Here is a 10790-nt window from a genome sequence, read left to right on the forward strand (position 1 = left end):
GTTATCTAATACATGCTTGAAGAAATAAATAAAATAAAAATAATAAATAAAAAATAAAAGCGCTATCGCCCCTGCCCGCCTTCCCCCACTTTACGCCTTAGAGGGAACACCCACCCGCTTCGCCAAGAGAGCGGAAGTGAGCGGAAACATCCATCTCCCTTCCTTTTTTTTAAACAACGGATCTCCTTCCCCGAGGATGCTGGGAAGGCAAATCCATCCGCGTTGTTTCCTCGGCCCGCCCCTCTGCGATCGGCTGCTCGAACTTGTTTCTGCTTTCCCGACGTGCCCTGCGCCGCGCCCCGCGATTGTTGCTCTGTCACGGTCGCCGCCGGTGCGTAGAAGACGGAACCATGAAGCAGGAAGGCGGGTCGAGACGTCGCGCCGGATCCGAAAAGGCCAAGCTGCCCCCCGCCGAGCCCCCACAACCGCCCCCTCCGGCAGCCGATGTGGAGATGCCAGAGGAGGCGCCTCCGGCCGAATCTGCTTCGGCGGAGAAATCGCAGCGCGAGCTCGACGCCGTCACGCTCGAAGGTAGGGAAGATGGTTGGGGGGAGGGGGCAGAGTAGCATCGCACGCGTCGGAACGGCAAAGGCCAGAGAACTGGAAAGGGGCGGGGCCTGGAATATCCCCCCGTCCCTATTCCCATCGAGGTTAGGGGCGGGTAGGGCTGGGGTGGGGGGTGCTACCCAAAGTTGCAGGGGCTGCAGTTGGTCAAGTTTGGGGGTGGAATTGCGGTTTGGAAAGGGGGGGTTAATAGAGTGGGATTGTTTCTTGGGGGGGAGCAAAAAAATAAATTACAGAAGTTTTAAAGCTACAGAAGCGTTTGGAGAAGGGAGCCTAATTTGGGGAGGATGTGAGGTACTGATAATATAAGCCATAATTCTTCATGTCTTGCTTAATATACTATAATTGCTTGGGGTGAAACGGGTTGCATTACTGCTTTTAGACCTTGACTTAATTCCTTGAGTTGAAAGCTAGTGATATTGGGTTTTTCTGAGGCTACCAGATCTGGCCTATGAAAATCTGCATCTGTTTTCTTGCGTGGCTTTTATATTTGTGTAAACCTGCTGAAACGCTATGAACTCCACTGAGAAAGTACATAAAATGCAATCTAATTAGAAGATGTCTTGCTCAAAATTCTGGTTTCTCACAAGTTTTGTGTTGGCAAAGAAACAGGTTTGAATTGCTTAGTATTACAGTGTAATTTATTCTGTAATAAGGTTGTTGAAAAATACTGGTCTAAAATAATCTGGCAAAGCCCACCTTGGATATATTTTTAGTACATTTTTATTTAAAGGGTGTGGTAGATGGTGGAGTCTTTGTTACTTACCAGCTTAGTAACATATTACATTTTAATGGAGATGACTGTCTTATTGGAACAGTAAAGTTTAATGGTTCACAAAGTGGAATCTAAAAAAAAAGATATAGAATAAAATCAAAATAAGCCACATGTAATAAAAATGCAAGAAGCATAAGCAATTGTATTTTTTTTAAAATAGTAATGATTAAAATTTTGTAAAAGTGGAAAATATTTTATTTTGATACCAAAATACCAGAATATGGGTATTAGGTAATTTTTTCTGGAAAAACATTTTGCAGCTAAGGTCCAATCCCTGAAAATTGGTTCCATATCAGATTAATCAGCAATAATGCCAGCATTCAGTTTTCATCATCCACAGATAACTCCTGGAGCTCCCACACTTCAAAATAATGTTGACTTTTGCCCATTTGTATTTTATTATTTTTCATCTAGCAGTGAAGTCTTCAAATTAGCCTGTAGCAATACTGAAATGCCAGTGTAAAGCCTTAGAGCAGGCTGGCTGGGAAGTTCTGGCAATCCGCACATCTTAAAAGTGTGGACTGCCAGAATGAGATTGAGGAACACTGGTTTAGGAGCTACTGAAATCTGCATTATAATCCAGAAACCAGTATCCATCATAGTCACTGCAAACATTTTTCCATACTATAAACAGTTTTTATAGGCATTTGAGTAAGTTTGCTATTAGTTTAAAATAGCATCAGAATTATTGCTTAGAATCCAAAAAATACATGCTAAAACAATACAATATTGTTATGTAAGTTTTTGTTGTATGAATATTAACCTGCTGTAATCAGTGCTGGCCATTTCCTGCTATAATGTTAAGTCATCTTTATTGAACTTACTTTGTTTATTATCCATTGCAGACATCAAAGAACATGTGAAACAACTTGAGAAAGCCGTATTAGGAAAGGAACCCCGTTATGTTCTGCGTGCCCTCAGAGCTTTGCCCTCCACTTCCCGTCGCCTCAACCCCAATGTGCTCCAAAAAGCCATCAGTGGCTTTTTTACATCTAACAGTGCTGTGCGGGACTTCCTCATCAACTTCCTGGAGGAGGCAAGTTAAGAGGAAGTTGAGGTGGGAGATAGGCTGGATATTCCCACTGAATTTTAGGAGGATTGGCGTGTATTATCTCTGATTGTCAGAACCAAGAACAACATGTGAAGTTACTTTTGAATAGTTCCTTTACTGTTGTTCACCAACAAACAAAATCTTGTCAGAATTTTAAAAACTACCTGTAATAACTAATACTTTCTGAAATCCAAGGGAAGGTCCCATCTTGTTCTCATCTTGCCCATCAGATATTTCAAACTCCTCAGTCGCTCTATCATTTGGAAAAGAGCAGTCCCTCTTTTCTGCTACTCCAGATTACATTCCACCACACTGAAACATTTAAGAATAATTTAAATGTTGAATTATGGAAGTTGGAAAGATGATCTTAAGCCATAAGTAAATTGGCTTTTATGAGAAAGAGAGTGAAATGTCTATTTTTATTTATTTCTTTTCCCCCTTCCTTCTCTCTCTTTTTCTTTTTTCTTATCACACTAAAGCCTATGGACACAGAAGTGGACCTTCAATTCCGACCCCGTACAGGGAAGGCAGCTTCCACTCCTCTTTTGCCGGAAGTAGAAACATATCTTCAATTACTCCTGGTTATCTATTTGATGAATAGCAAACGCTATCAAGAGGTACTGGACTGACGTTCCATATGTATTGTTTCCTAATTGAAAGCAAATATTTGCGAAAGATAAGATAGACTTAGAGGATGGAAGAAAGAGCAGGGAATTAAAACAGGAAAATTAGGAGTTATCTAATACTTTCCACACATACCCGGCTAGCGGTATATATAGGAGATAGTAAATGTATTAGCAAGAAACAAATGTATCCATTACAAGGATATTGCATCTTTTGAAGATTTGAACCCATAAAATTGGATCAGATTGTAATCAAATAACTAGTAATAATTTTGCAGAATTGTCTTTGATACTGGTCCTATCCCCTCTTCTTATTTGTTGGGTTTTACCACACTTCTTCATTCAACATGCAAACTGTTTTCCCCCAAAGCTAATGTGAATGAATTTTGCTTGCATATGTGCATAGGATTCTCATGTCCGAATGAATATATTATTATTTATTTATTTATTTTTACTAAAATGACTTATGAAAGATTTTAAAAATAATCTTTTGCATATCTGATAGAGCTGATCCATACTTAATGATATTATATAAAACTTCCTTTGGAACCTTACATGCTTTTTACATTATTTTCTTTCTTCAGGCCCAGAAAGTTTCAGATGATTTGATGCAGAAAATAAGTCCTCAAAATCGCCGTGCCCTTGATCTAGTGGTGGCCAAGTGTTATTATTACCATGCTCGTATCTATGAGTTCTTGAATAAGTTGGATGTGGTCAGGAGGTAAAATTGGAAGCATTTGGGTGTTACCATCATCTCCTCACCACCACTCCTTTGCACTTTCTTGGTGACATAACCTCTCTTCATTTCTTTTTCTTTTAAAGTTTCCTTCATGCTCGTTTAAGGACAGCAACACTCCGGCATGATGCAGATGGGCAGGCTACTCTGCTAAATTTGCTGCTCAGGAACTACCTTCATTATGACCTTTATGATCAGGCAGAAAAGCTGGTCTCCAAATCAGTATTCCCTGAGCAGGCAAACAATAATGAATGGGCCAGGTATCTCTACTATACTGGTAAGAGGAAACAGCTGGTCCTTTTTGATATAAAATATCATACTCTGTGCTTGATTATAGTTATTAAGGTTGTGCTTATAATTATTAAGGGTGTGCTTTTGACCATAAAAGCAAAACAGAACGAGTTAACATGTATTAATTTATCGTTAGTAAAAGCAAAATAAATTATGTAAACTAAGATTTTCTATACTCTTCTCCTTGAAGAATAGAATATCCTCCTTAATCGTCTATATATGCTCGCTCTTTTTTTTTTAAAGGTAAAAATTAGAAACATTTAAAAAGCTATCATTCTTATGATGTTTAATAGATTATAAGTGCCATACTTTTCTGCTACTGTCAGATGTCCACATTACTTTTGGATTTATTTCAAGCAATATTGGGCTTAAGAGTACGATAACTGGGAAGGGAACAATTATTTTGGAGTGTTTACTTTCCAATTTCTTTTAAGTTTTGTGAAGCCTATATTTATATTTGCTCAGTAGTTTCTCGACTACTTACTATAATGGTGTCATAAATTTATTTTAGTTAAACACATTCAATTATAAGAAACACATTTCCAAGGAGGTAATTTACCTTGAATGTAATAATAAAAATAAGCAACAAAGAAAAACTAAAAATTCTAATGTAAATATTTATGCTATGTAGAACTACACAGAGGTGCTTGTCTGTTCACGTAAAATACAGCTCATTTATTGGATTGAACATGAGTATTAAACAAAAACATGTCAGGTTAAGGTGGTCTTGAGCCCTGGATTATGTGATGCCATTAAAGCCTTTTTTAATGAAACATTCTAAAAACATTCAGAACACAGTGGCTAGAAAACTGGTGGCATGATTCCTTGCCATTTTGTAATGTAAAATACAGATAAATTATAGTATACATCCTAAAATAAAATTACAACCTACCTACCGTGGTCTCAAATCACTAAAACATTAAAAATAACTACAGGTAATCTTCAAGTTACGAATGTAATGGAACCTGCCAATTGCATTCGTAACCCAAGGATTCTTTGGAGTGAATCATATAAAATGAACATGAAAATTCCCTGCTTTTGCCCATTCAGTCAGTAATTGAATGCGTAGGTCATTAAGTGCACATGAGATATCTCAGGGTGGGGAAGGCCATCAGGGGCCTACTGATGGAACAGATCATCTACTTAAGATCACCCTTGACCTCTACCGACCCACTGAGATAATTCATGCTCTTCACAATTGCTTCCTCCCACCCATCCTACCACACTAGATCTCCACAGACACTGGGCCTGTGGAGACTCAACTTGCAAAGATCTAATGTACTGTCTCCTCTCCAGCCTCTCTGCCATGGTTTCATTGCCTGCTCCAAAGCAGAATGGTGAGAGCAGAGGGAGAGTGGGACGAGCATGCTCTGCTTGGCTTCTCTGATTCACCGAGGCTGTCCACCATTGCAGAAGTGGCAGGCAACCTCAGTGAATCTCCCCCAAAGACTTTCAGTCTTGGCATGGAAAAGTATTTGCATACTGACAAAAAGCTTTGGGGCAGCAAAATCGTATTGCTTCAAACCTCCTGTCCGCTTGCAAATACTTTTCGTGCAAAGATTGGAAGCTTCTGGGCACCATGATCTCACACGACTTCAGGCACCCATTCTCTGCAAAAGCAGATGATCACAGCCCCCAATGGCTTCTAGTCTCAATGCAGAAAAGTGTTTGCAAGCCAATGGGACGCTTTGAGACTGTGATTTCACCGTGATCTTGTGGGAAAATTCAGAGGTATAGCTATTGTCATGTATAATAACCACAGTGGCTTCATTTGCCTGACGCTATACTGGGATTAGATAATAGCAGGATTTACTGTGTTAAAATGTTCCCTAGACTATTACAGAAAAGCCCACATTTGATTGAATATTTTTCCTTGAGGAAATATTCTTGATTTCTATTTCTAGTTTAGTAAGACAATACAAATTCACACCACAAAGGGAAGCAGGGGGAAATCTAACATCTCAGAGTAGCTTTATTGTGAACATTTGCCCTAATCTTTCTTAGCACTAGTTTTTTTTTCCTTTCCAGGCCGTATCAAAGCCATCCAATTGGAATACTCTGAAGCTCGGAGAACTATGACAAATGCGCTGCGGAAAGCACCCCAGCATACAGCTGTTGGCTTCAAACAAACAGTGAGGGCTTATTCCTCCAGAAGTGCTGTGGCCTGGGGATGCATGCATTCTGTGGCTACTAACTGAACAACTGCTGTATTATTGTATCCCTGATTTAGGTTCATAAGTTGCTGATTGTGGTGGAATTGCTACTAGGGGAGATTCCAGACAGACTGCAGTTTCGGCAGCCATCTCTGAAAAGATCTCTCATGCCCTACTTCCTTTTGACACAGGGTAAATATTATTGAGGGTCATACCTAACAATTCTTTGAAAAGATGTGGCTCTTGACTTTTAGTTAAGTACTTTTTAAAAAATTGGAGTGTAAGCAGAAAAATATAAAACTCTTGAGTCCCTCGTGGAGGAATGCTCAGCAAGTGCAGGTAAACTTGCTCAGATGCTTGGGGAACCACGGAAATTCATGCTAGTCCTCATGTAGTCACAATTGTTTTAAGTAGTACATTTGCCTAGACTAATGTATTGATAGTGCCGATTTCTGGAGTTTAAGATTACTTGTTTTTCATTGTTGCTGGCAATGGGAAGCCAGCAGACTGCAGTAGCATCCAAAACAGAGAAAGTGTTGTTCCTGCTGCTGTAAACGATTCTACACACGTTATATGGAAAAATGATGAAGTATATGAGGGGCTGATTGCATATATACTTTGCTTTACTCTGATAGTGACTAAAAGTTGCCCAGGTATGTCAAAGAAACTGCAATTTTTAAAATAATGTCATGATTATGTCTGCTACAATGAAAAATATCTGATGATTAAGTTTCTCATAGTTATAACTATTCATTACATTGCTTACATGAAATAAAAGGTCAAGTATTAAAGCGCAGACTTTAATAAAGGAACCTCAAGAACAAGTGTACATAGATTGCAGGTGCCTAAATCCTTCACATAGTGTTGTTTGTTTGTTGTTTATTAGTTTTGTATGCCGCCCACACCCGAAGGACTTTGGGCGGCTCACAATAAACAGGGAAAGGGAAATAAATAAGACAATACAAAGAATTTAAAAATGCACAACATTCACAATTGAGGCGGGGCTGGATATTTCAACAGCGCCCAGCCTGTCGGAACAGCCAGGACTTGGTAGCTTTACGGAAGACCGGGAGGGTAGTAAGAGTCCGGATCTCCACGGGGAGCTCATTCCAGAGGGCCGATGCAGCAACAGAGAAGGCTCTCCCCCGGGAGGTTGCCAGCCGACATTGGCTGGCCGATGGAACCCGGAGAAGGCCAAGCCTGTGAGATCGAATCGGTCTTTGGGAGGTAATTGGCAGGAGGCGGTCTCTCAGGTACCCAGGTCCGATGCCATGCAGGGCTTTATAAGTAACGACTAGCACCCTGAAGCGTGTCCGGAGACAATGGGTAGCCAGTGCAGGTCGCGGAGGATAGGTGTAACGTGTACCCAGATGTAACCTGGGTGCACCCACAATCGCTTGCGCGGCTGCATTCTGGACTAGCTGAAGTTTCAAACACTTTTCAAGGGCAGCGCCATGTAGAGCGTGTTACAGTAATCCAGTCTTGAGTCTTCATACAGCTCTTCAACTTAACCCACTTTTGTATCCTTTTGACAGCTGTTCGAACAGGAAATCTAGCCAAGTTCAACCAGGTTCTCGATCAGTTTAGTGATAAGTTCCAAACAGATGGAACATACACCCTCATCATCCGGCTAAGACACAATGTGATTAAAACAGGTAAGAGACCCTTAATTCCTTGTCGTTTTCCTTCTGGTGGTAACATAGACTTTAAAATTCTATCTAGGAGAACCATCTCCTAGTGACAAGTTCTCATTTTTCTCTTTCTGAAGAGAAAAAGTTTGAACTAATTCCTGCTTTTATGAATGCCCCCTACAAATAGAAAGAAAAATCACAATTACTTGTCTTTGCTCTTCTTTTTTGACCTTTGTGCTGAGAGATAGAGATAGAAATATATATACAGAGACATTGGTTTTCTTTTACCCTTTCAATGCAGGTGTTCGCATGATCAGCCTTTCGTATTCACGCATCTCCTTAGCTGATATAGCTCAGAAGTTGCAATTAGATAGCCCAGAGGATGCTGAATTCATTGTTGCCAAGGTAAGGGACTGTACAATTTACAATCTTCCAGACATCCTAAGCAATTGGGTTGCACTTGAAATCCATTAGGTACCAATCTTTGTGATAAGAGAAATTGACTTTGGCTATTTGGAAAATTCCAAAACATAGTGTTCAAAATGCTGATTGCTTTAGTTTTTAATGCCTGGCATCACATGTTTTTGGCATTAATATCATAGAATTGAATAATATTCTTTCCTTTCCATTAGCAGATCACATAAATCTTATTTTCCCACACAAGCTGTGAAAAGCTTTCTCTGATACTTCTTTGCCTTGCTCTTCTAAGTTGCCATTGGAGGGCCACCTAACTATTGTTGTGCCTTGATTCCCAGGCTATTCGGGATGGTGTGATTGAAGCTAGCATCAACCATGAGAAAGGATATGTTCAGTCAAAGGAGATGACTGATATTTATTCCACCCGGGAGCCTCAACTTGCCTTCCACCAACGTATTTCCTTCTGCCTGGACATTCACAATATGTCTGTCAAGGTAAGGCAAGGATGGTCAATGTTTAAGGACCCACTTCAGCCTCCTAGTCGTCCAATGATGACGTCATTTAAAGGAGAAGCATACATTTTTCTCACACACTTTGTGGGTGGGCTTTTGGAGCATCAGGGATGGTGGTCTCTCAGAAGCTGACTGCCCCCACACCACAAAGATATTTAAAAAACCACAAAGTTTAAGATCTCTAAAGGTCTATGTAATATTAAGGCATTATTTTCAGATGTGGAGAGGCAGGGAACTCTCCAATTCTGGGAAGACATTATGGCAGACAATTCAGTTCCTGTCACTAAAGACAAAATAAGAAGATATATGTAGGATTTGGTTTCAAGTGGAGGGCTAGAACATTTCCCCTTTCAATTGTTCTTTTATGCCTTTGCCTCTGCTATTGAAGACGAATATGTGGAATCTTTCTGTGAGTTTTCTTTTTGAAATTTACCTTTAACTTATCAGTGTTTGCTCTTTTCATTTTCTCTCATTTCTAGGCTATGAGATTCCCCCCCAAATCTTATAACAAGGATTTGGAGTCTGCAGAGGTAGGTTTCCTGTTAATCACACAGAAAGCTCCTTAGTCAGGGTATTGTTTTGCATAAGATTAGGACTGGCAGTCTTATTGAGCTAGGTCCTATTGGGCATTAGATTACCGAATATTAAATTGCTGAAATTGTGTGAGATTTAAATACAGAATGGTTTGTTGTAATATCTTAAAACTTGAATTGTGAGATTTCAAACATTTTTTAAATTAATGTTTAATTTTGATACCATCTAGAGCAATGTTTCTCATCCTTGATCATTTTAAGATGTGTGGACCAATTTCTAGAATTTCCCAGCCTGCATGGCAGGCTGGCAATTTTTGGGAGTTGAAGACTCAGTTGGCAAAAATTGAGAAACAGTTATCTAGAAGAGAGATGGGGAGAGAGATGGAGTATGTGTGTGTATCAACCAATTCAGATCAAATATCTCAGAAATATTTAAATGCAGTTCTCTTGCAGTTTTCTCTCTCTGCAGTATGACAGCCATATGAGCAAATTTACAAGGGGTGAAATAATACCATCTTTTAAACCTTGTTAAAAGCTTATAGATATAATTTGCACTGAAATTCAGTTTTGATGTGTAGCAAATAAATGACACTAAATTGTACCGTGACCTTTATTTTCCAGGAGCGCCGGGAGCGTGAGCAGCAGGATCTAGAATTTGCCAAGGAAATGGCAGAGGATGATGATGATGGTTTTCCTTGATGCTCTGTAGGGATGGCATATTTGTTTGCAACCTTTTTTGTTTATTTTGTTTTTAAATGCAAAAATTTATTGTCTGAAAACCAGAACTTGCCTTCTTTCCATATTCTGCATGTTGGGGGCGGTACAATATATATATATATATCCTCTAGCTGCTGCAGGAAGAAGACCCAGGACCCCAGATTAAAGGGTTTGTCCTTGCTTCTGAACTAAAGATCACTGTGGTTTTCAGTCATAAATGTTTCCTATAATGGGCCAGGCTAATCCAATATTGTCTTTACTGGAGTTTTACTCCAACTGGCAAAGTAATTTCAGTGACAGATCTTTGTTAAATTTTGTTTAGGACTTTTAAATAAAAGTTTGAGGAAAATAAAATGCTTCTTAAATGGAACTCATGTTTACTCAGATCTAACTGGAGCACTGGCAATATAGGAATTCAAACTATTTTTTTTCCCTGATTGATATTGGAATGCCTAAAAATATCATCCTATTTGATAAGAAAAAATAAGTGTTACACGCAGAGGAATACAGTCTGAGCACCAATTAATGAAAGAAAACATGGTTTTTAAAATAAAAATAAATATAGAAATTAGATAATTTTTCTTGCATTTCTCTAGTTTTTGTTACCTTGAGTAATTGTTTCAATAGCAGTAGCACTTAGACTTATATAACGCTTCATAGTTCTTTACAGCTGTCTCTGAGCAGTTTACAGAGTCAGCATATTGCCCCCAACAATCTGGTTCCTCATTTTATCAACCTCGGAAGGATGGAAAGCTGAGGCAACCTTGAGCTGTTCAGAATCGAACTG

General features: G+C 39.4%; 1 protein-coding gene across 1 annotated transcript; it reads left to right on the top strand.

Annotated features, from left to right (window-relative positions):
* The first annotated feature begins 280 nt into the window (after window positions 1-280).
* On the top strand, window positions 281-10580 carry PSMD3 (proteasome 26S subunit, non-ATPase 3). Its single transcript, XM_087713474.1, has 12 exons — window positions 281-531; window positions 2185-2375; window positions 2870-3007; window positions 3598-3734; window positions 3836-4026; window positions 6069-6172; window positions 6271-6385; window positions 7729-7848; window positions 8126-8229; window positions 8580-8735; window positions 9233-9283; window positions 9908-10580. The coding sequence occupies exons 1-12, from the start codon at window positions 351-353 to the stop codon at window positions 9983-9985; spliced, it is 1566 nt and encodes a 521-aa protein (XP_087569600.1). The 5' UTR covers window positions 281-350; the 3' UTR covers window positions 9986-10580.
* Window positions 10581-10790: the final 210 nt, after the last annotated feature.

The sequence above is a fragment of the Thamnophis sirtalis genome, unplaced genomic scaffold (assembly GCF_051295495.1).
Source record: "Thamnophis sirtalis isolate CommonGarterSnake01/CBP01778 unplaced genomic scaffold, rThaSir2_p1.2 scaffold_4, whole genome shotgun sequence".
Lineage (NCBI taxonomy): Eukaryota > Metazoa > Chordata > Lepidosauria > Squamata > Natricidae > Thamnophis > Thamnophis sirtalis.